Source organism: Polypterus senegalus, chromosome 13 (genome assembly GCF_016835505.1).
Source record: "Polypterus senegalus isolate Bchr_013 chromosome 13, ASM1683550v1, whole genome shotgun sequence".
NCBI lineage: Eukaryota > Metazoa > Chordata > Cladistia > Polypteriformes > Polypteridae > Polypterus > Polypterus senegalus.
Window position 1 is genome coordinate 150,831,725 of NC_053166.1, and position 27,826 is coordinate 150,859,550.

The following is a 27,826-nucleotide window of genomic DNA, read 5'->3' on the forward strand; positions in this document are numbered from 1 at the left end:
AAACATAAAATTCTCTAACCGGCTTAATCCATTTCATTGTTGTGGGGGGCCAGGGGCTTATCCTGGCATCAGGGGGCACAAGGCAGGAGTCGACCATGGATGGGGTGCCAATCCATCACAGGATCCCCTGACACACGCTGTTGCACTCAGTCAATTTGGAATTGCCAGTTAAACTATACTGCATATCTTTGGGGATGTAGGATGAAAAAAACGTTCTGATAAGAGAACATACTGAGATTTGGGATAAGTGTGTAAAGTCTACGTGCTTAATAGAAAACGAAAGACAAAAATCTGTAAATTTACTTAAAAAAATCGAGAGTGAGAAGTCCACATGACTGTCATCATCAAGTTCTTCCATGTTAACCCTGAATACCATGGGGACTGATTGAGGTCATTTATGTTAGGTAGAATGCCTAGAGGGGGCTGGGTGGTCTCGTGGCCTCGGAACTAGTGAATGGGAAGTTCGGATCATTTTACCGACTTAGTCTCGTTCAGCAAAATGAACAAATCTTTTTTCGAGTCATTTCGTTCATTTGTTCATTTTAGCAAAATATAATTAAAATCATCTACTGCTTACACAAATATTGATCACAATAATTAATCAATAATTTATTTGTAACAGGATTATTTATTTATAAAATAACACACCACAGATCCTCAAGGAACAGTAACAAAATCATAGTGACAGAAATTGACAGACCTTTTTAATTTATAAGAAAATGCGTTTTAGATATTTTTGATAATTTTATAATTTCTAAATATGATCCAACATACAACAAATGGAATTTTACGTTAGTATTTGACTGAGGTACTGAGCCGGTAAGTGGTCACGTGACAAAAGAACGAAAGACTCGAGGAATGAACTAATCAATTCTCTTTCCAGTTCAGACTGCATAGGTTAAGCTTATGGGGCTGTCACATGATGAACGAACGACTCGAACCCGAAGACTCGAGAGATGAACTAATCAATTCTGTTTCCGGCTCAGACTGAGTTGGTTAAGCTTATTCCAATACAGAAACTATAGGAAGTTGTGCAAATGCGCATGCGCGACTGAACGAATCACTCCCACGAGACGACTCGTTCTTCCCGAGTCACATTAAAGATTCGTTCAAAATGAACGAATCGTTCAAGAACGACCCATCACTACTCTGAACCCATGCAGATTTTATTTTTTTCTCCAGCCGTCTGGAGTTTTTTGTTTTTTCTGTCCTCCCTGGCCATTGGACCTTACTTTTATTCTATGTTAATCAGTGTTCCCTAATTCTATTTTCTTATTTATTTTGTCATTTTTCTCTTTCTTCATTTTGTAAAGCACTTTGAGCTCCATCATTTGTATGAAAATGTGCGATAGAAATAAATGTTGTTGTTGAGTGGTCTCCCCTAGATGGTGATGGATATTTAAGGAGTAAACCCATCCATCCATTTTCCAACCCGCTTAATCCTAACTACAGGGTCACGGGGGGTCTGCCGGAGCCAATCCCAGCCAACACAGGGCACAAGGCAGGAACCAATCCCGGGCAGGGTGCCAACCCACCGCAGGACACACATAAACACACCCACACACCAAGCACACACTAGGGCCAATTTAGAATCGCCAATCCACCTAACCCGCATGTCTTTGGACTGTGGGAGGAAACCGGAGCGCCCGGAGGAGATAACATGAAAACTCCACGCAGGGAGGACCCGGGAAGCGATCCCAGGTCTCCTAACTGCGAGGCAGCATCGCTACCACTGCGCCACCATGCCGCCCAAGGAGTAAACCGCAAGACGATTATATTTTTATATTATGTACGTTAAAGAACCATCAACAACAAATCAAATCAATAATATATTGAACAATTATTATAAAAGTAATGTTGAATAAATCGGACTCTGCAGTTGTATGAATAAAAAAAAGTACCTCTTCCGGTTAGCGGAAATAGCTTGATAGAAATCTACATTTTGTACCCAATACTTGTATACAAAATTTGGTTGATCGAAGTGAAAGCGTACTCGGCTTATCGTGTTTACACACACACACACAGATGGACTTAATTCCAAAAATGGTATTTTCGGACTCTGGGAAGTCTAAAACGTCGAGATTCATCAAAATCTCTTTTTGGATGATTCCAATACTTTCCCTATACTTCATATATGAGAAAGTAAAAAAAAATCAAAGGACACATAAAAGTATAGATATACACACATGGCAGAGGCTGACTGACTACAAGAGCTCCTGTGAGTCCTTTACTAAAAAAAAAATAGGTTAAGAATTAAAATTGTGGAAATAGTACACCTGAGACAAAATGGCACAAACTAAAGTACATTTAATCAGGCATGTTCAACTGTTTGTTTACTTTGTATTTCAGAACCCACCTGGCCTTCCCAGCATTGCCGTAGCGTGGTTCATCTGCCTGCTGCGGGCTAGCAAGTTGATGATCGACTGGCACAACTATGGATACACCATTATGGCTCTAAGCCTTGGAGAGAGGAATCCCATAGTCCGACTTGCTAAATGGTTAGTTGAAAAGTGTAGCATGTTCAAGGGTGTTTATATGTCTTTGGGTTTGATCATGGAAATGCACCGAAAGTAGGCGAGCTTCTGGCCTGTTTTGTCTGCTTTTTCTTAGTGTCTACTCCTTCATCTAAACAATTGAATGCACACATGCTAAAAGTTATTGTGCACTTCTGAGGTGACAGTCTGAAGACAAAGCTAACGTGTAAACTTGCTTTTCAGTGGAAACATCCAAGGAGGACTCCTCACGAGGACCTTCAGTTTAGCACATACCAGTGTGGTTCCGTGGGAATGTTTTTGCTAGGGGAATTTCTATGGTAATTGTTTTTTTGCTGCCAATGTAGTTGGTATCAGGTTATGATGCCCATTGTTTCCCTGTGTGCCAGGTATGAGAAGTTATTTGGAAGACTTTCTGATTACAATTTGTGTGTCACAAATGCCATGAAGGAAGATCTGTCTACAAACTGGAACATAAAGTAAGTGACACGTTAGCGCTTTCTACTTAACTCAGTGTTCAGTGTAATTCATAGTTCTGCTAAATTTCATAATCAAACATGTAGGCTTTTGAAACATCTCAACGTTTACATTATTTGGCTGATGCCTTTCTCCAAAGCGACTTACAACATTTGATATTCAGTTGGTTGCATTTCTTTTGTTTTTCTAATTGGCACACAGCCCGGGGAAGTGACATGCTCGTGGTCACACAGTGTCACACCTCAGGGTGTGACATCTAAACCTTGACCACTGTGTCTCACTGCCTGTCCAGTGCTATTGCTAATTGTTTTCCATTACCAAGTCTCACAAAAACTAAGAATTAAAAGAATACTTCTTGCAAAAATGCCATTTTTTTATATGTTATTTACCTAATATAGTTTGGAGTGATGGCCAAGAATTTTTTAATTTCACATTTATTGATAGATACTTTATTAATCCCAAGAGGAAATTCACATAATCCAGCAGCAGCATACTGATACAAAAAACAATATTAAATTAAAGAGTAATAAAAATACAGGTAAAAACAGATCATATTTATATGCAGAATGGAGCTTAACAAAAAGTAATTGAAGCTAATACTGACGATTGCTGTATAATGGCAAACAATGTGGAAGAACCTCCACGAAAATAAGCAAACATCTTACATAACATATCTTCGTTATTGACATTTCAATTATCCAGTTGTATGTTCAAAACCTGCATTTTTTTTTTTTTTTTGCTAAAATGTTGTCAATAGATAGTACTTCTGGAAAAATCGGCACACATCATCAGGAAATGGATGAGATTCTTAACCAGTTAAGGGGATGGAAGGAGTTGGGGTGGATCATCAGTTCAAAACGGCAATCAAATCCCATGTGACTTGTGTTTCCTGTTTATGATGTGCGCTGATTTTTCTAGAAGTATCTATTTAATAATATTTTAGCATAAAATGGAGACAATTAACATATTTAAATTTTTTTCCCTCCCATGTGCATTGTTTACACCATTTGCTGTACAGTATTGGTCACTGTTGGCTTGTATTGTAATCATAATAGTCATAAACTATTTTTTTTTCCCATTCTGCATGAAAACATGCGATTACATTTTTTCCTCAGCCATCACTACAAACTACATGGCTTATGAAACATAAAAAAAATATTTTTGAGTGGAGTATTCCTTTAAGATTTGGCTCCTGTTAATAAAGATATTTTGCAAAATGATGTTATAATGTAATCCTTAGGCATCTAATTTTTGCCTAAAAGAAAACTTTTAATTGCAAATTTTATTTATAGCAAGCAAGCAAAGTCCTAGTTGAGCAGTGTGGTGGTTTGGGTAGTGTAGCATCTTCACAGCTACTGGTGCTTCTTCAATTACTCGCACAATCATTGTATGGAGTTGCCCCATGTCTAGGTGTGGTTGTTTTAGATAACCCTGGTTTCCTGCCGATTCCAGTTGTAGGTTAACTGGTGACTGAGGTGTCATATTTGAGTGTGCACATATGCTGTGTCATAGACTTCTGTCCCATCTACAGACTGTCAGATACTGCCAGAAAAGTCCCATGTGCTGTGTGTGTATTGAAAAGCTGGGCCCAGTAAAGGGAAGCATAGTCTGGTGGACCCTGCTTGTTGATATGCATTTCAGTTTGGCCAATAGAGGGAGTTAGTTTATTTATGTATTTATTTTCTCTGAATACAGGTGCCAGTCTCTTATCTTGGTGGCAAATTTACTCCCCATTCATTAACAGTACTCCTTAAATTATAGCAAGCTGGCTTTCAGTGTTGCTTATTCTTCTAAATTGTGTGCCCTCAAAAGTTTTTTTGTATTAAAAAAATAGATTTGTAGTTTCTCCTTTTTAATGAATAATCATTTTTGATTTCGTCTGAATAGAGCTGTAACCCTTTATGACAGACCACCATCTATATTTAAAGAGTCCGCCTTGGAGGATCAGCACCACTTGTACCTGAAACTCTCTAAGGATTACCCTTCCTTCAGATCAAGGTGGGTATTACTGAGGTCTTTACTGTAACTCCACTAAAATGGTCTAATATTCTAGTAGTTAGTGTCTGAAGGCAACCCCAATCTTCCACATTGAGTGTGTTGAGTGCATAATAAAATATCAGAGTAAGTAGATCTCATTATTGCATAGGGAAACAGATTTTGGGACTTTGGTCTTCTTAAACTAAATCATTACATTTAGGATTGGGCCTATGTGTCACAGATATCTGAGGATCCAGAGTCCTTCTGCCTTTATTGAATGTCCATTGTAAACATAGTAACTCTCTAATTTCTGGACTAGGCACTAATATCAAGTGTAAAATTAACTCTTGGTGTTATGAGTTGAAAGTTCTGAATCCTTTGTGGTAGAAAGTGTCATTGCATTGTCATTCCTAATCCATCGGCATAAAATTTGACTTATTACTGGAGAAAAAGATATCTCTCTATTACAGTAATCCCTCCTCGATTGCGGGGGTTGCATTCCAGCCCCCCCCCCCGCGATAGGTGAAAATCCGCGAAGTAGAAACCATATGTTTGTATGGTTATTTTTATATATTTTAAGCCCTTATAAACTCTCCCACCCTGTTAACATTATTAGAGCCCTCTAGACATGAAATAACACCCTTTAGCCAAATGTTTAAACTGTGCTCCATGACAAGACAGAGATGACAGTTCTTTCTCACAATTAAAAGAATGCAAACATATCTTATCTTCAAAGGAGCACCATCAGGAGCAGAGAATGTGAGAGAGAGAGAAAAGTAAACAATCAAAAAATCAATACGTGCTTTTAAGCATGCAGAAGCACCGCGATAAAGCGGCATTTTGTAGAGGAGCCTCCGTGTCCTCTGTGCAAACAGCCCCTCTGCTCACACCCCCTCCGTCAGGCAGAGAGAGTGAGAAAGATAGAGAGAAGCAAACAAGAACCGCGCGGGAAGCATATCTTATAGCATTGAGGAATTGTAGTTAATATGTAATACATGCTCTGATTGGGTAGCTTCTAAGCCATCCGCCAATAGCGTCCCTTGTATGAAATCAACTGGGCAATCAAACTGAGGAAGCGTGTAACCTAAATTAAAAGACCCATTGTCCGCAGAAAGCGAACCAGCGAAAAATCCATGATATATATTTAGATGTGCTTACATTTAAAATCCGCGATAGAGTGAAGCCGCGAAAGTCGAAGCGCGATATAGCGAGGGATTACTGTATAAAAGAAAATCTTGAGACGAGACGAGATTATTGCCAAGAGGATTTTTTCAAGGCCCGTCCTCCTCTCAACCATTTTAGGTTAACAATCCACACCCACGGTCCTCTCACCTCTCATGTGTTTGTCGGACACAGTTCCTGCGCTCTCAGCACTTATACATTTTTATGATCAAATTGGCAAATTGGTTAAATGCATATCAATAGACTATTCTGAAACAGTTGAAGGCGATGTTGCGGAAGATGAAAACATCAATTTACAATATCCCGTAGAATATCTACAGCCATTAACACGGTCCAGTCTTCCATTGTCCGAATTACTGTAGAAAGAAGGATGTATCGTAATGTTATTGCATAATTTATGTCTGAGTGATGGGCTCTGCAATAGGAGAAGATTAGTTGTACTGAAAATTGGTCGACCAACTCTGACATGTAAAATTTTAACAGGCGACAGGAAAGGTAATGTAGTACATCTTCCGCGGATCACATTAGACACCAAAGGAGATCTTGATATGCCGTTCGTATTAAAACATTTACAGTTTCCCATGAGAATAACTTTTGCTATGACAATTAACAAATCACAGGGACAAACATTCAAAAAAGTCGGTTTCTTTGTTAGAGAGAAAGAAACGATATTCACTAACGAACAGTTATACGTTGCGTTGTTATGATGCAAGTCCAAGCACAGAATCAAAATTCAATGCGATATTGACAAAGTTAATTCCAAATATTGTTTTTACTGAAGTATTACAGTAAAAGCGTGAGTTTAAAAATTATTTAATTTCAAAGCCAAACAGAACAAAAATGTATAATACAACGCATACCTCTAACGCAACATGAAACATTATTTTCTTTCAATCTATTACATTTTACTATTTCTTACTATGGTTAATTATTTGCTGTAATGTAAAATAGTTAGTTCTGTTATGCATATGTAACAGTACCCTTGAAAATAACAATCTTTTTAAATTGTATATCCACTTCCCCATACTGTATGTGAGCGGCAGATCCGAGAAGTGGCTAGCGTGTAGCGCAGGCCTGAGGATTGGCAAGTGAAGCAAGCAGGGGGCTGAGCCCCCCAGTTGTCTTAAAAATAAAAAAATCAAATCATTGTGAGAAAACATCATGATTTCTAGACTTTAAGAGCTACTTTCATGACAGGATTTCATCATCACTAGCTTCTACCTTCCTAGCACAGCTCCGTGGGACATGTGAAAACTGCCCCTACTTTTGTTTGTCCAGTCTATGGCCAAGAGGTTTCTGTGGTCATCTCTTCAAAAATCTCAATTATATTAATGTCAAGTTCATTGATAACCATTTCTTGTTGTTTGTTGCTTTCCCCCCTTTGCCTTTTATTAATGAAGCTAACAAAACCACAGGGAGAAATCATTTGAACTGATAGCATTGTAACATCTTCACCTGCTGACCTAAATGAATGGCGTATCCATATTTAGCAAATAGACAAGAAATAGATACAGAAGCGATATGGTTTGTACAGAACAGAGATTGGAGCATTTTGTTAGCTAACATAAAATGTGTTTAGTTTAGTGAAAGGGCATAGTCTTAATGTTCTGTGCTAGGGATTTGCAACCTGGGGGCCTCCTACTTATCTAGCCCCTTTCCTCTAGTAGCATTTGATATTTCATGATTATTACCTCTGTGTTTAGGGAAACAACAGTTGATGATACAGGTGATCAGACAGCCTTTACAGAACAGGACCAAGTGTCTGGACTTGTGACACCTATTCCTGTTAGGCCTGCTTTACTCATCAGCAGCACTAGCTGGACAGGTAAAACATCAACATTTCCTTACTGGATTTGTTAATCCTTTCTGTTGTCTTGTTCATAATCCTAGTGAGGTCTACTATTTCAGCCTTAGTGATGATTTACCATCTTCTCTGCTTTCAGAGGACGAAGACTTCTCGGTTCTCTTAGAAGCACTGGAAGGTATGGAGATGGATAAAAAGGAAGAGAGGTGGAGGCAGAGCTTTTCAAAACATATCTTTGGAGCCTGTAGGGGTTACAGTTTTATGACATTTTTTCAACCACATGCAAGAATTAATTTCTGTGCTAAGCAAACCCTTATCCTTAATATACAGGGTGGTCCAGATCTAATTATGCAGATCCAGTTCGTCTGAATGACTTTGATTTATGCAGGGACGATTCTGGTTCAGCGCAAAGACGATTCTTCATGTCGTCAGTTCGCACACTTCTCGATGGTCCTGGATTTTTTCGGGTGATTTTCTACGTATAGCGTAATGAAAAATGCATAATTAGATCTGGAACACCCTGTACAACTATAAATTGAGTAATGAATGCGCTGACCAGGTGAAGAGTGGTGGTTTACGGTGCCAACTTAATTTTATCCAGTCAAACGTAACCAACCCCACCTGCATCACATTTGGTAACTAAAGATTTAATTGCTTCAGATTTCAAGAGCATTTGCTCAGAAGAGTCACCTGTACGTCTCAAGTGTCAGGCTGTGATGCTCTTCCTATTCTTTAATATATAGTTGTTATTATTACTGAGCACCATTTCTGGAGGGTACTCTTTGTGATTCCAGCTGTGTATTAAGCTTACTCTGTTTTCAACAAGAGAACACCCTCTGAATGTGTTTGTTTTTCTACAGAGTATGAAGATTTCATTAAAGAAGGAGCGAAACTGCCCGACTTAGTCTGTGTCATCACAGGTACGGTATAGCGAAAATGACTGAGCTGCATATGTCACTGCAGAAAATGATCCCTCTGTCCTTCCACCCCCCTTTAAAAAGTTTACCTAACCACCCTTACATGAGTATAGTAGTAGATTAGTAGGTTATTAGTTTTAGCTCAGCACTATAGTTCAGCGAAAAAATTCAGACAGGACAAATACTTTCAGCATTATAACATTTTATTTTCCAAAGTGAATGTCACCTAATCCTCAACCAAAACATAACCAGTAAAATGAACACTTGGTGAACAAACCACATTTTGATACTAAAATTTGCGTAGTAGCCTCCTTAACATTATGTGTACCTCTGGAAAAATGAGGCAAAAATGTTGCATTTTTTTTTTAATAACAGAAAATGTCATTACGTATAACAGAAACCTACAAATACCAAAAAGCAACATAAATAAGGTTGGAAAGGTATGCCGTGTCCACTGCTGCACTAATGCACATTTAGTACATGTTGATGTGTGGGTTATGAAACGCGAGTAACACAAAAGTTTTTTGTGGACGTTTTTCATAATGTTTGCTGTTATCCAGCGTTGATCACTGGTGTTGGTTCCCATGATAGACTTTGTTATGCCTGTTCTCCATGAAAACATAGTTTTAAAATTTTTTTCCTGGCCATCACTTCAAAGTACGTTGGTTAACACTAGAATTACCAGAGCCTACGAAAAAATTCGTAGATCCGTCCCACCTCAAATCGCTTCTTGAAACCGTTCACAGCTCTCCACCAGCGTCTTTTGTCATCTAAATGTGCTGATATTCCACCCCCCCCACCGACTTAGAACGTGCACAAACTTCTCCCAGCTCATGCATTGATTGATTTTCTGGGAGTGAAGTGGAGTTTTAGAGTGGAAATAACAGATCGTTGTTTGGAACACACGTATTTCATGTGTGGTGCGTTTCTACAGTAATCCGTGTAAACACATTTTTAAAACAGAAACGTTTTTCATATTCTAGTAGTAAATAACAAAATGTAGGCATAAAACTATATAATGTATGAAGCCTGAAGTCCAAATATCAAAGGAACGCTTTCACAGAAGGTACAAATACAGTATAACGGAGCAAATGCGCTTTTATTCTAAAGTGTAACTGCAGAAGAAAAAGCCGCCTTAGCAGGCCATACTGACGCACGTTCACTACAACTGGTGCGGTGGCGTAAAGATATGAGCTGCTGACTGGTAATCAAAAGGTCACGAGTTCGATCCTTCACGACTCCGTTTTGAGAGGTAAACTGCTCTTATTCCTACTATTTTAGAATAAAAACATACATTTGATTTCAGTCTGTAACAGCCGGTGTAATTTATGATACTTGTAAAGGTTAGCTTTGGTTTTTTTTTTTTCACTTTTCATTCTCTCAGTCGCGTTCAGGATACTTCCCTATGCACAAACCATAAGTCTGACACTGCTGTTTTCACATAAAGACGCGCTATAGCTTTGCAGTGTATCACGATACATTCTCTTACCAATGCTAGCGAAATGAAGTGTCTGCATGCACTTTGTGGCATTACACGTGTATTTTTTGAGCATGTCCGTACCAAATAAATAACATTAGAGCTATAGCGCGTCTCCAAATAAGTAACCTTCGGGCTATGGCGCATCTTTATGTGATCCAAATAAATAACATTAGAGCTATAGCACGTCTCCAAATAAATAACATTAGAGCTATAGCGCGTCTCCAAATAAGTAACATTCGAGCTATAGCGCGTCCTTATGTGATCCAGTTTTTCACATAAAGGCGCTCTATAGCTCGAATGTTATTTATTTGGATCACATAAAGACACATATAGATATAGAGAGAGAGATATATAGATATAGATATATATATATATATATATAGATATACAGTAGATATAGATAGATATAGAGATATATATAGATATGTAGACATGTGACTAATGGCTTTCATAACAAAGTGACTTACAAGATCATAATCCATTGTAGTTGTTTACATGTTTGAAAGCAATTCAAATTAGGTGATATGTGTGTTCAGTACAATGAAAGCCTTACTTATTTCTCCCCAGAATAGCTGACAATAAAACAACATCAATAAAAGACACACACCGGAACTAAGCCAGCAGCCTTGTTGGTTTTAATACCAGTGCTTAGTCACTGTGCCACACTTGTTAAATGAAATGACCCTTTGGCTGTCTGACGACTATTCTAACAGAATACAGTTAGCAGCATATAACTACATAGAGTAGTGTGCTGTGAGACCAACGAGAGCAAAGACGCATTGTTTTGGCAGTTAAGTAGAAAGGTGCTCTATTAGAAGCATCAAGCACAGAGAAATGAAAACGGGAAGCTTAAAAGATAGAGACGAATGAAAACTCCTGAAATATCCTGTCTTCAAGAGAGAAGCATGCAGGAATACAATTCTCCAGCCAGAAACAGAGTTTGACCATTTTGATTTTACAAGAAGCCTTCCCAAAATTGAGGATGGCTGCTCATAGCTGTCGGCTTTTATTAAATGCAATTGATAATGGCAGGCTTAACACAAAATGTAAAAACATGTCTAAATTTATCATATTAGCAAAAGTTAGTAGAGGAATGAAAGGCACAGGATTCCATCCTCCCTTAAGAAACGTTACATTGAATGTTCAGTGTGGAGAGTAACTAATATCTATATATATAATTCACTAAAGCAAGATAACCATGAAAAGCATGCCGGAAGGGGCATGGATTCACTGAGCAGCCGACAAGTAAGACACCTATGGCGCACGCAGGAAGGAGCCACGCCGGAGGTGAATCGCCATATGCAGCGTGAAAACGGTTTGCGAGGGGTATCCCATGGGATCCTTAAAACAATCCTTTACAACTGAGGTTAAAACACAATGAAGTAAGCCGTCTTTAAAAAGTGAGTTTTCGGTTACGACACACGACTGTGTGCACCATAGCAAACTGTTTTACACGCTACATTCAGCAATTCGCATCCACGACAAACATGCGTCTTCTTAGATGCTCCTGCAGGAACACGGAAAGTCTACGTGAGTCACAGGTGCATCTGGACTGTGCAAAGACGACGATGACTCAAGTGACGAGTTGGAGGTGGGCACATGAGCGATGGCGCTCAGCCAGTTTTCAGTCACGGACGATTTTATGTTGGTTTGTTCCGTGCATTGTTACAATGTTGCTTTTCTTGCTGATTTATTACATTACTGATTTTTCAAATGTTAACTTTCTCCCTGTGCTTAAAAATCATTAAAAAAACGGCCTGATTATGCAGCGTATGGTACGTCGCGGGTTGGCTAGTACCGTATATTAAAAGTGGAAAAGCCTTTATTCTTATAATTTAAGATCTTTAGATACAGCTCATCAGTGAAAAGCAAAACTGGGAAACTGATCAGGGAATGCAAAAGATGTTATACTGCATCACACAAGCTAAAAGACTGCTGATTCGTTCTCCACCCCTGACTTTCTGTGCAAGACTGAGTAAATCATTTAACTTTTAGATGCTGAAAATGTATAAAGATACTTGTTAGGTAAAAGTGTCAGCTGATTACTTACAAGGCAAGATGTAACTTTTTTTTTTTATTAAACTTGATAGGCTAGACTGCCATTTACGATACTATTGAATTAGGTTGTGCTGTTCATGCAGAATAATGAAATGAAGCTATGTTAAATTAAAATTTACCCCCAGTGCTGAAGCACAGGATGTTTAGTGGTCATTTGTGTTTCTCTTATGGCCCGATGTAATCTACAGTTTAACAGCTGAGTGTTAATTCCTCTCCATTTAACTTGTGAAGCAGCTTGAGATTTATCTGTATTAAGTTTCATCGTTTGTGTATTTCTAAAGCTTGAATCCTCCCATTAAGTTGTCACGCTTCTTTATTTCTATAGGTAAAGGACCACTTAAACAGCACTACTGTAAGTTGATTGCACAGAAGCAGCTTCAACATGTACAGATCTGCACGCCATGGCTAGAGGCAGAGGATTATCCGGTGCTTTTGGGTGAGTTATTTGTTCATAGGTCTCGTTCCTAGAATGAAACTTGCTACAGCTAGTACTAGCATGGAGAGAGCTTTAAGCTTGTCAGATATTTACTTAATACAAGGAACTAGAAAGGCACTATAAACCTAATTTAGGTAAGTAAATGTGACTAATTGTTCTCCTATAAATTGAAGAGAAGACCTCAAAATGGGGAAAAAAACACATTAATTATATCTGATAGTAATTCTCCATTAACACTACAGCTATTCTGCAAATCCATTATGATAAAAACAGTTCACTGGAGGTGAGGTAAGGCAGTGGTTAGTTTTGATGTATCATGGATCCACCATCTTGTGTTTGTGTTATAATAGGGTGACACAAATATGTTGGGGGAAAAAAAAAAAAAAGTATAATGCCTATTAAAAGGCACAGAATCTTCACAGACCTGCCTAGATGTGGCCTTTCCCCAGGCCACTAACACCCAACTACTACCTGCAGGCTTCGGCCTATACAGAACCATAAATGGGAAGTTAGTTTTAAAAGTTGCAAATATCACAGATTTTCCAGAAATATGCAAAAATATCCTACAAGAGAGTGTGACCATAATCCTCTGGCTAGTTGAGACAACTCAAAGACACAGTATGTTTATAAATTGAGAATTTATTGGGTGGAAAAAGATAAAATGGAAAACAGACAAAATAGAAGGTAAAAAAGGGTGTGCCTAAAAACTTAAATCCCACAGCATTCTAAAAACAGTAGCAAAATTTTAAAGATAAGTAATACACCCAATAACCTCCTACAACGCTCAATGACAACCTGAGGGAAGCTGCCTCATCCACCAGAATATAAAGATGGAGGCTGGTCCCTCAGGTGTGACATTATGGTGGCCTCACCTCTCCCGCAGAACACAAGGAGCAAATGCAAACTTGAAGACACAGTGCATAAATGCTAAATAATAATAAAAAGTTAGACAAACTAACAGTAAAATGGAAAATACACAGAATACTGAGAATAAACCCTGGCTGCACCAAAACAGTTTGAATCTCACACCCATCTGCTGTCTGTCTGAGTCTGACATCATCTCCCTCCGGCTGTGTGAGGTTTTCTTTCTTGTGTTCGCCTTTCCTTCTCACATCCCTAAGGTGTGCAGGTTGGGATAATTAGTGGTTGCAATTTCACCGCAGATGAGTGTGGCTGTGTGTCTGAGATGGCCTTGCAATGGATTGGTGCCTTCTCTAGGGTTGCTACCGGCCTTGCAGATGATGCTGCTTACCTTGACTAGGTATTGAAATAAGGAGGCTTACGTGATTGTGACGTGTGTGTACGCAGCTACAGTATAAACTCTGTTCACTGATGCATTCACCTGATTTTTGTTGAAAATAAGTTATCCATGGTTAGTGTGTAGTCATTTTAATATAGCCCAAACCCACCTATATTTTGTCGGTTTTGTACTTTGAAGTAGTAATTGTCCCTTCTTTGTTGCTTATTCTATTTCAACAGGCTCAGCCGACCTTGGCGTTTGTCTGCACAAGTCATCCAGTGGCCTAGATCTGCCTATGAAAGTAGTGGATATGTTTGGCTGCAATTTGCCTGTCTGTGCTGTGCATTTTCAGTGGTAAATTTGCCTCTCAAACTACTAAAATATGATGTACTTTTTTTTTTTTTTTAACGTTTCTTTTACTAACACCCTGAACAAGATGGAAGAGGACTGCCTGGTTGCAGGTACTTTTCAATTACAAACAAGAACTCCATGACACGAATGTACAACACGCATATTTGTGTATTTAATTTGACAGCATGCATATCTGGGTGTTTAACTGGACCCTGTCATCGACTGCTGCCTTTGTTTCCAAAGTAGAGTCTGGCCCTCATCACTTTAAATTAGACTAAGCTGGTTTGAAAATGTTATATAACTGGGGGCTCCGCTCCCTGCTCACTTCACTCGCCCACCCCTAGGTTTGGTTTACTAGATATGCAATTTAAAGAGGTAGTTATTTTTGTGGGAATTGTTACTTATTTATTTTCACTTTAAAACTTTTGTAAAAACAATACATGTCCTTTATTTCTGGCCCCGGACGTGGTTAAATCTCTTTCTCACAAGACGTATAACTCTGCTCGCGTTGTGAAGGGAGCGGCTGAATGCACGTTAAGGTGAAGCAGTTGGATCATCTGCTGGCTTGTTGCTGATGGTGAGCTGCGTGTTCTGCTTGTCGCACTGCGCATCGATCATTTAAAATCCTGTACAGCAGCTGTCCTTTTGCCATTTCACGTCTCTGCTGCTCGCATTGTGAAGTGGGGCTGAACACACGCTAAGGCGAAGCGGTTGGATCATCTGCTGGCTTGTTGCTGTTGCTGATGGTGAGCTGCGTGTTCGGCTTGTCGCACTACGCATTGATCATTTAAAATCCTGTACAGCAGCTGTCCTTTTGCCATTTCACTTCTTTGCCGCTCGCATTGTGAAGTGGGGGTTTGGGGGGTCTGAACACACGCTAAGGTGAAGCGGTTGGATCATCTGTTGGCTTGTTGCTGTTGCTGATGGTGAGCTGTGTGTTCTGCTTGTCGCACTACGCATTGATCATTTAAAAGCCTGTACAGCAGCTGTCCTTTTGCCACTTTGTGTCTCGGCCGCTCACGTTGTGAAATGGGGGTACACTAAGGAGAAGCGGTCGGATCATCTGCTGGCTTGCTGCTGAGCTGCGTGTTCTGCTTGTCGTTGTTTTAAGAGCTGGGAGCACATGATGTCTGTCTACCAAAAGCATTCCAGCAACTGCTAGGTTAGATGTCCATGAACTTGTTTTAAATGTTGTCTCACTGTCTTGTCTCACGTGACATTAAAGTGTCTCTCGCGGGATGTCAAATTGTCTTTCGAGAAGATCACGTCTAGTCTCCCTTCCAAGATTTTTTTTTTTTATAATAGAGAGAATTTCTGCATCTGATTAATTCAATGCAGCATAATGGAAGCATCAGATGCAAGGTAGGAGCCAACTCTGGATGGGAACGTCTGCCAACCCCAGGGCAGCTTAGTTGCACAGGCACACCAGGCCAATTTAACGAATCAAATCGGAACAAAAATTTGACCGACGAGAGGAGACCATTCAGTGGTGGTTCACTAATAGCTAAGATGTCCCAATATCTCGTCCAGATAAGTCTTAAAGGTTAGCAACGTTTCTGCATCAATTACATGGTGCGGTAGTTTGTTGGACTCCCACAAGTCTTTACATAAAGAAGTGCTTTCTGGCTTAAGCCCTAAATGTACTTCCCCATAATTTCCACTGGTGTTCTCCAGTATGAGATTCATCCTTAATATCAAACAATTCACCTGGATCTATTTTTGTGGATTTTGAAGATGTGGGATTAGGTCACTACACATTTCTCCTCTGGTGTAGACACGTTTCTACACCGGCAAATGAGGGGGAGAGGCAGATCTTTAATTCAAAGGCACTGCATTGTGGGAACAACAACTTCCCTATTTACATTCAATATGGGCTTTTCAGAAAGTAACTTAATATTTTAGCAAAACTAAGGGGCTTTGCAATATCTACATACTTCTGCCATATCACCTATGTCCATATATTTGATCTTCTTTCGCTTTTACCTTTTCACCAATATCACATTGAATTTTGATTCCGTGTTTGGAATTACATGTTGACATCGCAATGTTATGACTGAATATTATTTCTTTCTCTCCACACGATATGTGTCTGACAATAGCATTCTCACAAATGAGAAATGATTGAACCGTGTTCCTGGTTGTAAATGTTTTAGATGTGGGCAGGGCTTTTCCAAATCTCTTTGCATAAGCTCTGTCTTGCGGGGCTTGAAATTTTCACATTCACCAAACAACAAATCTTATAATTCTCGCCGATACGCCTCTTCATTGGGAAGAAACACTATTCCCATCCCCATGCCCGTGTGATGGCAACATGTATTAGACCTTCTATAAGTCTCTGACTTAAAGTTTACATCCAAACAATATATTCGATCTCTTTTTGCTATTCCGTTATTTCACCGAGTAATAATTTCTGTTTGTTTGTGCTAATGTGATCTTTACTTTCCTTTTTTTGAGACTTTCAAATTTTAGTACATTCATAATCTCTAACCTGCTCTGCATGTGTACCACGCCAATGTTTTTGAATTCTTTACGACGTTCTACTTTGTCATTTATTTGGTGGTTAAATCTCTTGGCACGAAGTCTCATCTCGACGAACGTGAAAGTGTCTCTCTGAGAAAATCACATCTCGTTTTCTTCCAAGGTTTTTTTTTTTTTAATAATAGAGAGAAATGCATAAATATTGACCATACAAATGGATATCGGACATATGGATTATCTGACACAAATTATGGGAGAATTTTTTGACATCAGTTGGCACCATACAGTGCTGGTCACCTATTGACCGTGGTAAGCGGGAATATTCAATGTTTAATTTCTCCACAAAAACATGGGATTCAAAATTTTTCTTGCCCAACACTACAAACTGCATGGGGTAAGTAATATTTTTAAAAAGTATCACGTTTGGGTGGAGTATTCCTTTAACTGTGATGTTCTAGTACTAAGCACTTTGCCACTCTCCAGATAGTCATCCAGTCATCCATCCATCCATTGTCCAACCCGCTATATCCTAACTGCAGGATCATGGGGGTCTGCTGGAGCCAACCAGCCAACACAGGGAGCAAGGCAGGAAACAAACCCCGGGCAGGGCGCCAGCACACCGCAGCCAGATAGTCGTGTTATAGCAAAATACTTTATATGGAAAATAAGTAGTTGATGATGAAGCAAAACACCTCTGTGGAAACATGTCTACAAAATTTCTCTCTCTTATATTTTCAGTTTACGCGAGCTTGTGAAGCATGGAGAAAATGGATTAGTATTTAAGGACTCCAAACAGCTGGCAGAGCAGCTCAAGGCAGGTTTGCTTTTTGTTTTGTGGTTTGCGTGACCTGCCCAAATGAAGTCAGCAATTGATCACCTTATGTCCTGTTTTCCCATACAGTCTCTACTGGTTGATTTCACCAATCCTAATGGCCAGCTACACACATTCAGGACGAACCTACGGCTTTCAAAGCAGCTACGCTGGGACCAGAGCTGGGAGGAGACTGTACTTCCAATTTTGAAAGCAACCCCATAGGTGAAGGAATCCTGGAAAAGCTTGATTAGGTGTTTTGATGGAAGAGGGAGACACTCGAGAGGACAGGCATCCAGCTGTTGTTGTCTTCTCTCTGGTTGTGCAAAGCCACTTCAGGAAGAGCTAGTGAGTGACTTGAGACATGTAGTGTGGTCCTGAAATTTGTGAAGTACTTCACCGGGGTTTCTCCCTGTAGCTGCTAATCTAGTCATGGCAAACTGTGCAAGAGAAAAGCATACAGCATATCGAAAAGTACTGTGTTCTCATTTTACCATTAAGGCACTTGACCAACCGTGATCTTCATTAAAGCCACTACTGAGGTCTCTCCGTTTTACTGTACGTTCCACTAGACCAGTTTAAATGTCATTTATTTATGTTGCTCTTGCAAAAGTCCATTCAGATGCTGACTACGCACATGTCTGGTTTGTAATAATAATAATACATTTTATTTATATAGCGCCTTTCCCATGCTCTCTGGCATTGTGCAGTTATTCCAAGTGGTGGTTGGTGCCCTAGCAAAGTGACCCACAGGAGCTAGATGGATGAACCCTGCTGACAGTGACCTTTTATTTATTATTAGTAATATTTCTAACAAGACTATGAGAAGCGTGTTCTTTGTATCTGCAGCAAGACGCAGGATGGCTGGCTAATCCACTAGCTGTTTGTTAGTCAAGTTTTAGAAATGGTCACCTCAGATTTGCTCACAGTTTTATGCGCCTTTGATAATTCTGGCATTTTAATGGCTATATTTTTATTAAGCTCTTAAAATAACATCATTACATCAACTTACACCAGCAGCCATGAATTGGTTATGTTCAGCTGCCATTTGCCCAGCTAACTAAGAAACCGGTAATGCCGTTTTTAGCCTTTAATTTTTCAGGCCCTGGAACTTGGGAAGTGCCCCTCTATTCAAATTGGGCCCCTCCTGTTGGCACAGGCTGCCTTAAGATAATCTCCTTTGTAGAATTGGCTACATTGAATGGTGTGTTCAACTTTTAACAACTCCTTTCTGCTATCAAGTTGATCAGAATTTTTTAAGCTTTTCTAGCAATACAAGATCAGAATTAAGTTTATTTTTAGTTTGATAGAGGCATTTAAAGTACTGTAGGTGACACTCGAATTTGGACTTGGTAAGTCTCGTTTTAGAATTAAATCTCAAGTCAGTCCAGTGAATGCAAAATGCTTGTTGTTAACATTTTAATGCCCAAGAAGAGAAATCCAGTTGTTGTTTTCTGCCCGAGTGTCCTAAGCCACTTCAGAAAGAGATGGTGAGTGACTGGGACAGGTAGAGCCCACCTGAATTAAGAGTCACGCTGCTGGGATTTCTCCATATTTTTGCCTGCAGTGGGCTTAGGCAAATCATGATGATGAGCACACGATAAATAAGCAGCCTTGTGAACCGACCTTTGAGAACATCAATAAGGGCCCAAAAAGCAAAACATGGCAGTGAGGTGGCTGCCTTTTCAGAGAGGACTGCGGTCTACCATTCCAGCAGAGTGAGTCAGATGAATGCAATGGCCAGGTTTGAGTGGTAAGCTGAAATCATTTTTGGGGAATTTATCGGTGGAATAGGGGTAGCTAAATGAGACAAAGACCCTTTCAATAGAGTGAAGATCATGTTACCGTGTGGAGATATCATCACGTGTGTTGTAACATTTTGCCGTTTGCTTTTCTGCTATTTACAATGAATTTCAGTAGCTTAGGAGGGCCGCTGCTTTTGTTTGTAACTCTTTTTTTAAAATATATACAGGTGCATTTTTAGGTGTCGTCAGCGTGATTTCTGAAAGATGGCAACCACTCATCACAGATATTGTATGTGCGAAAACTACCATGACCTCTGAGCCGAGTACAATGAATAAAGAGGCGCACAGTGCCACTTGCTTTGTTTCCATTTCCTTTAGCAGCAGTAACTTCATGTGCAGTGGCCATTGTGAACATTTAGATCTTTTAATATGTAATGTTGAGTGAAGGTGAATATTTTTGACTTGAGCGAGGTGGACAATCGAAGGGGCACGACCGGCAGGATGGAACTGAGGCTGACGTACAGGAGTCTTACGACGGCAGCCATCAAATTAAATTAACAGAGAATTGTGTGTTTTAAGTCAAAGCCAGAATTCAAAAAGCCTTGAAAAGAGTTTGCTCGACAGATTAGTCCATCACGTTTAAACAAGAAGGAGACTTTGTGGGTGGCTGTTAAAGAAGACGGCCACCAAAAACGCTCCGGTGATGTCTCTCACAGATGCAAATTCAGAACATATGACGTGCCTTGGCCAACACTAAAACTGTCAATCGATGACCGTACAAACGTGACGTCGTAATAGTAAAAGATAAAGGAACAAATCCTTCAAAGTGATGGGGATTGTGACAAATAGCTTAAAGAGGAAGCTGACCCTTTGAGAATTTGGAAATTCTCCAGGTTGGTGCTATCCATACTAGAAACTCTCAACCCACATGTAGTAAGAGAGCAGAAGAGCTCACTCTTTCTTTATAGTGTAAAACCACACTAGAGTGCAATCATCGAGTTCACATCTGCCAAAATAAACCTGACTACAAGGAAATTTCTCCAAAATTTGAAGAAAAAAAAAATGCTCCACTGACCTGGACGTGAAAACACTTTTAAACCGTCCCAACTGCTGTGTACCTCAAGATGGCATCACAGCACAAAGTTTCTGTCGTAGGCTTCATTTAAATACTGAGAAAATCTTATCGTGTTATGGATGGGCAGAGCCCAAGTCCAGTTGGGTAGTGAGGCGCCCCCAGCAGCTCAGTCATAGGGCTGTGTGACTCGCTACAACAACACCGACTGATTTGATTTCATGATGTCAAGTTGTCGGACATAGCGGTGGGCTCGTGTGTTAGCCGGTGTGGAAGAAACCTCCGAGGAACACAGGAATAGTTCTGTCAGTGGGCTTTTATTCACTTACAGACGAGTACATGAATTCATGCATTGCAAGGCAGAAGAGGAAAGTTCCCTTTTTCGGTCGGATTCTTTAAATATTTTTTTCCCCTCCCTACCCCTTCCCCTTACTTATCAATAAGCAAAATATCGTTTATCTAAGCATTTCATCTTATATTGTGCAAATCGGCCAACCGTTTCTGCTTTGTGTACGTGTCAGATGGGGCCCTAATGCAGGACAGGTCATCTTGCCTAGAGAGGAAGTTGTCCTCGGTCAGGTCTTATGACAGACGCCTGTATGAATAACCTGTCGATATAGTAAAACGGCTTTGTTAGCTTTTAACCCTGTGTCCTGCAGGGGGTTTTAGCTCCCTTGTTGGAATGAGTTGTTTTTTAATTGCGGCGTGTTACATAACCCAAAATCTATATCGATATGATATAAAAAGGCGATACGGCGGTAAGAAATCACATTGGAGAAATAACTTTGCTTTCTTTAATAACGGATTACGCTGCATAACAGGGGAAGGAAGCCATGGCAAGAACCCAGTTTGGGAGTCGGGGCCCTGTTGGGCCTACACCCCAGGCCCTCGCAGCTGCCCGTGAGCGCTCGTCCGCTCGCTCTCTCTCTCTCTCTCTCTCTCTTTCACCGACCTGCCTCCTCATCTGCTCCCGGTAACCTCCGTCCTCTTTCCTTTCCTTTTTCTCTCCGATCAATTCTTTTTTCTCATTCCTCCATTTTTTTTCCCCTTCAACCACTTGCGCTTCTTAAAATGACGAGGGCCACAGCAGCTGCAGCATTAGCCATGGGACAATCACGAATGTGGGCAGTTCCTCACCTGTGCACTCGGTGAGAAACGCCCACACCCTACGGATCGCCCCACGGCTCGCTATGGCCCAACGACTCCTCGCTAAGCCGCGAGCGCGTCGATTTAAAATGAATGGCCTTTGCTCAACGAGCTGTGGACCCATAACACCACAGGCCCAATGTGTAGAGTCTGCCATTTTTGTCGCTGCGTTGGAAGGATTTTCCGGATCGGATGACGTTATCTCCCATCCATCCGTCGGCTTCAAAGGTGTGCCGGGCAATGTGCCAAGGCTTTATACTCTTTCTTCATGTACTTGGGTGAATCATGCCATTCCAAACAAGGCAAATAGGATATAGTTTCATGCTGAGTTTGACACACACAAATAGTATACAATGGTCCTCAGTCTGACTCCCCGTCTCCCAGTGTCCTTAACTTGTCTTGTCTTCTAATGCTCACCTTAGCAGTTCTTATATGGTGAACCCCTGTGCTAAATCTGGCTCTGTGTCAACCGCGCATGTGAGTAGAAAAAGGCAGATTTATAAAATACACTTGCACAGAGCACGGTGACATATTAAACTTACACACTTGTTAAAAACCCTTAGTAGCTTGCAAGAGGTTAATTTTTCTTTCCCACTGGACATGGCAGCAAGGGGGAAGCTGAACTGGAACTGGAATGTCTGTAATTCTCACAAATGAGGAAGAAGGGTTATCCCTACAAGAAAAGAAGGAACGCAAGACTTTCTGCAAAGACTGCGTAAACAGAGGAGCGGCTCAGTGAACTTCTCAACCAACGAGAGCTTGACTGAGACTGTGGCCGAATTCGGCGTATCCGGTAAGTTCCTGTTTAGTGTCTCGGCTAAGCACTGAAGTCGTCGCTGAACGTCTGTCAAAATGAGGCAATGTTGCGAGACTTTTGTGGCGTAGTAGGACACTTTGAACTGTAATGAAAAAGCTGTATGAGTGGGAATCGTCCGATCGGTTCACTCCCAGTGATTCCAAGTCAAATAGTTCAACACCCTCAGAGGTGACAAGATTCAGCAGTTGGCCCTCTGGCTCTCATTCATTTCAATGCCAGTAGCCTGACACCAACTTTACTACGCTGAGGATTTAGCCCTGAATTTGTTTAGTGGTCGTTTCATCTCTCCAACGTGCAGACCTTTTCACTCCTCACTGCATTTCACAGCTTACGCAATGTTGTTGCTCAAAAATGATCGAACTCTGTCGATACTATCCACCACGAAATATTAAAAGTCAAAATAACAGAATACAATAACACTGTCCGTCTTGAGAGACGCTGCTATTTCTCTAATATTATAAATAACAATGCTAGTAATCCTAGAGTCTTATTTTCAACAATTGATCACCTACTAAACCCAGGTAGCTCAAAGGAATGCCTCCTAAGTGCTTCCAGTGAAACCTGTGAGGCTGTCGCTGTATTCTTCAATCAATTAAATTAATGATATTAGAAATAACATAATATATCTCCCCAACACTAAGGATCCCCCTAAACCCCAACATCCTGTTATAAACAAATTAAACTCTTTCACTAGGATAAATTTACCTGATTTACAAAAAATAATATCTCAATTAAAACCCTCCACCTGTGTCCTTGACCCGATACCAACAAGGTTTTTCAAAGAAGTATCAGGCGTGCTAATTGATAATGTTCTTGACATAGTAAATTCGTCACTAGATACGGGGGTCTTCCCAGACTGTCTTAAGACTGCTGTAGTTAAACCCCTACTTAAGAAACATAATCTTGACCCCTCGGCTCTTGAAAATTTTAGACCCATCTCTAACTTGCCCTTCTTAAGTAAAGTTCTAGAGAAGGCAGTCATTATGCAGTTAAATGACCACCTAAATAAACATGCTATTCTTGATAAATTTCAGTCAGGTTTTAGAACAAATCACAGCACAGAAACTGCACTCGTTAAAGTAGTAAATGACTTGCGGGTAAATGCAGACAGAGGCCATTTATCTGTTCTCATCCTCTTAGATCTGAGTGCTGCATTTGACACCATTGATCACAACATTCTTAGAAATCGCCTTAGTCAATGGGTGGGCCTCTCTGGCAGTGTCTTAAATTGGTTTGAATCCTACCTGACAGGGAGAAAATATTTTGTTAGTTGTGGGAATTACAACTCAAGACACATGATATCCAATATGGTGTTCCACAAGGCTCTATCCTGGGTCCGCTGTTATTCTCAATCTACATGCTTCCGTTAGGTCAGATTATCTCAGGGCACAACGTGAGCTACCACAGCTATGCTGATGACACACAGCTGTACTTATCAATAGCACCTGATGACCCGATTCTATTGATTCACTAACACAATGTCTGACTAGTATCTCAGAATGGATGAATAGTAATTTTCTCAAGTTAAATAAAGAGAAAACTGAAATTTTAGTGATCAGCAATAATGGATACAATGAGGCTATTAGAAATAAACTGGATACATTAGGATTAAAAGTCAAGACGGAGGTAAAAAGCTTAGGGGGATTGTTGACTGTAATCTGAATTTTAAATCACATATTAATCAGATCATTAGGACAGCATTTTTCACTTAAGAAACATAAGTAAAGTTAGACCTCTTTATCACTGAAAGATGCTGAGAAATTAGTTCACGCGTTTGTTTTCAGTCGACTAGATTACTGTAACGCACTCCTCTCAGGACTACCCAAAAAAGATATAAATCGTTTGCAACTAGTGCAGAATGCAGCTGCTAGAATCCTAACTAGGAAAAGAAAATCAGAACACATTACTCCAGTTTTGATGTCACTACACTGGTTACCTGTGTCATTCAGAATTGACTTTAAAATTCTGCTTATGGTTTATAAAGCCTTAAATAATCTGCCCCATCTTATATATCGGAATGTCTGACACCTTATATTCCAAATCGTAACCTCAGATCCTCAAATGAGTGTCTCCTTAGAATTCCAAGAACAAAACTTAAAAGAAGTGGTGAGGCGGCCTTCTGCTGTTATGCACCTAAAATCTGGAATAGCCTGCCAATAGGAATTCGCCAGGCTGATACAGTAGAGCACTTTAAAACACTGCTGAAAACACATTACTTTAACATGGCCTTTTATAACTTCATTTTAATCGTAATTTAACTTAATCCTGATACTCTGTATGTTCAATTCATCATAACAACTATTCATGGTGGCTCTAAAATCGGTACTGACCCCTACTCTCTTTTCTGTTTCTTTTTCCGGTTTCTTTGTGGTGGTGGCCTGCGCCACCTCCACCTACTCAAAGCTTCATGATGCTCCAACAATGATGGACGGATTAAAAGGAAGAAGTCTACGTGACCATCATCATCATCAAGCCCTTCCGTGAGAACCCTAAATCCAAAGAGGACTGTTTCATTTATTTGAGGTAGAATGCCCAGAGGGGACTGGGCGGTCTCATGGTCTGGAATCCCTACAGATTTTATTTTTCTCCAGCCGTCTGGAGTTTTTGTTTTTCTGTCCCCTGGCCATTGAACCTTACTCTTATTCGATGTTAATGTTGATTTATTTTTTATAATTATGTCTTTCATTTTTCTATTCTTTAATATGTAAAGCACTTTGAGCTACTGTTTGTATGAAAATGTGCTATATAAATAAATGTTGTTGTTGTTGTTGTTGATTCATACGTGGACACCTGAAAGTTCTGTGTCATTTATTGGATCTGGAGGCGGGACACACACAATCCCCCATTTATTTTATTTTTTTTAACTTTATTAATCCTGAAGGAAATTACTTGGTTTTCGCATACCCCTTGGGGTCAGAGCGGAGGGTCAGCACCCCTGGAGCAATTGAAGGTTAAGAGCCTTGCTCAAGAGCCCAGCAGAGTAGGATCTCATTTGGCAGTGACGGGGATTCGAACCGGCAACCTTCGGAATACCAGCGTAGATGCTTAGTCTCAGAGCCACCACTCCGTCCTTTTATTACCGTCGTTCTCCACACCGTCCAGTTCTGCACCTGTAATCTGTTTTCTACTATCAGGTCCAGCAAAAATATCCTCTTTCAGTTTACCCTCAGACAAACTTTTATCAAGAATAATTTAAACAGGCTCCGTCTGTCGATGGGACTTTGACAAGCTGCTTCATTCCAGCAAACTGAACATGAAGCGATGGTAGCAGAACTACCTCTTGATCCACCAAGCTGGTCTGATGACAGTTTTGGCACCAAGTTTTACTTTTTTTTTTTTCTTCTAGCTGGCCATTCCTTCTGAACCCAAAGATCAATTCTTGGCTCTGCTGTGCCCTGCTTTTAATAGAAAACCTGGGAATCGTGTGTGTGTCCTGACTGCGAAGCCCATAAGATACGCACAGAACTTTCAGGGCTCCACATGAACTAAAAAAAAATAGATTTAAGCATTTGGGAAAATTTAAATTCAAACAAAGTATCATTAAAATAAAATATTGCTGTTGTGTGACTTGCCCGGACACCACCAGTCGGAGACCACATCTTTATAAAAGTCACACGTTTAATATTCATTAAATAAACACAGTCCAAAACACCACAGAATGCATAAAGCAATAATCGCCCAATAATCCTTCTATCTCTCAGTTCTTGGCCGCCAATCTCCTCCTGCTCCCTCTCCCGACTCTAGCTCCCCGATTGCTGGAAGGCGGCCCCTTTTATTCCTGCCCGGATGTGCTCCAGGTGGCTAATGACGTCCATCTGGCAGCACTTCCTGGTGTGGCGGAAGTGCTGCCCTTTGCACCAGAAGCGCTCCGGACGTCCCTGGAAGGTTCCTCCGCCATCTTGCAGAGTGTGGCGGAAGTAACTATTTCCAGGTCCCACGAGGTTTAAGGTGCCCTCTGGCGGTGGCCACGGGTCCCAACGAGTTATAATCTTTTCTCTCTTTTCCTGTGGTCCTTTCCTGTTCCAGGGCGGTTGCCCCCTCGTGGCCTGGAAGCTATTCTTGCCCCCTTCCGGACCTTTTAGGTGTCCCGGCCGGGTAAGAACCCCAGCCGTTTGTGACAATATTTAGTTATAGTGTGAAAACAAAAAAAAAAAATTGACAGTTAAAAATATTATTCGTGATGGAGAATTCAGCACCGAAAAACTTTTAAAATGACATGAAACAATCGAGAGACTTTTTCTATTGATACCTGAGAATACTGAAGTAAAGCCCTTAAACAGTGGCGACCAACGACTTCAGTTTATACCAGCACTCTGAAAGCTGTGCTCCAAATCTCAGGGAATTGCTGTCCAGATAACACATTGACACATTTCACTCTTCTCAACAAAAAGTTCATTTTGAATCAGGTGAATGTTTTCTTTCTCATTTTCAATCCGGAAAACATGTTTATTCAAAACCCCTAACGCCTACGTGAACTTCGATTTTTTTCAACAATTGGTTTGGAGGGCAAACATTTTTTGGACACGGGCCAAGATGTCCACCCACAGGCACCTCCCAAACTTTTGCCTTACATCGCTTTGTGGTATTTGCCGACATTTTTATTTCTCCTTCTATTTTCTACTATCCTTACTTTTTTTTTCTTTCTTATAAAACACTCAGTGTCACCTGTTCAATGAAACTACTGAAGCTGAGTCTTCATCCCTCACCCCTTCGAATTGCGTCTTTAGAGTCTTAGAGTGTTTTTGAAACCTCTACTAACGGCTTGATGCACTGAGGACAAAAAAAGAGCGGGACTACCTGGCACAGTCCGAGCGCAAACACTGAATTAGCTCCTTAGTTGTGTCATGGTACCTGTACACGTGTAGGCCAGCCATCCATACGTCATCCTCCATCCACATATTCATATCGGCACAGACTAAGGTTATTAGAAGGTTCTTTGATTTTGGGACACGCGTTTTTTTGGGTTTTTTTTGTCGCGGTCAGTGTGCATTAACAGAAGCTTCTATTTTGACGCCGCCCCTATTGTTTGTAATAAATTTTATTTTTTTGTACAAATCTCTGCGTAAAAACGGGAAGCGGTTTCCATTCTATAGCGCACCATAGCCCATGAGGGAGGACGGGTGTGTCAGGACTGGGCTTTAAAGACCAATCCCGACTGTGAAGCTCAGATGCCCCTACTTTTTGTCACATGGAAAAAGTCCAGGAGCTCTGCTGGATTACTGCAGAAAGGCACTGCTTTGCTTAAACGCTACGTTTACCACAAACATTCATTTGAGACGTTAGAGGTTTGAAGAAAAATCGATTGAACCCAGTCGTTATTTCAAAAGGACAATGCCCAACGGA

At 40.4% G+C, this 27,826-nt stretch overlaps 2 protein-coding genes across 3 annotated transcripts in view; one reads left to right on the top strand and one right to left on the bottom strand.

Moving 5' to 3' along the window:
* Positions 1 to 22,926, top strand: part of alg1 (ALG1 chitobiosyldiphosphodolichol beta-mannosyltransferase) — a 36,194-nt gene extending 13,268 nt beyond the window's left edge. The window contains exons 4-14 of one of the 2 annotated variants that reach the window (XR_005636116.1): positions 2,350 to 2,498; positions 2,882 to 2,971; positions 4,857 to 4,967; positions 7,832 to 7,953; positions 8,072 to 8,110; positions 8,793 to 8,852; positions 12,713 to 12,823; positions 14,303 to 14,417; positions 17,631 to 17,706; positions 17,794 to 18,051; positions 22,274 to 22,926. Coding sequence is in view for 1 of the 2 variants with exons in the window: in XM_039773903.1 (XP_039629837.1) it covers positions 2,350 to 2,498; positions 2,882 to 2,971; positions 4,857 to 4,967; positions 7,832 to 7,953; positions 8,072 to 8,110; positions 8,793 to 8,852; positions 12,713 to 12,823; positions 14,303 to 14,417; positions 17,631 to 17,706; positions 17,794 to 17,928 (1,008 nt within the window). In the remaining variant the exon portion in view is untranslated. Of the gene's footprint in view, positions 1 to 2,349; positions 2,499 to 2,881; positions 2,972 to 4,856; positions 4,968 to 7,831; positions 7,954 to 8,071; positions 8,111 to 8,792; positions 8,853 to 12,712; positions 12,824 to 14,302; positions 14,418 to 17,630; positions 17,707 to 17,793; positions 18,275 to 22,273 lie in introns of those variants that run through there. The other variant, XM_039773903.1, reaches the window with a different exon arrangement.
* Positions 1 to 27,826, bottom strand: part of c13h16orf89 (chromosome 13 C16orf89 homolog) — an 83,650-nt gene that overhangs the window by 43,022 nt on the left and 12,802 nt on the right. The gene's annotated exons all lie outside the window — the stretch shown is intronic.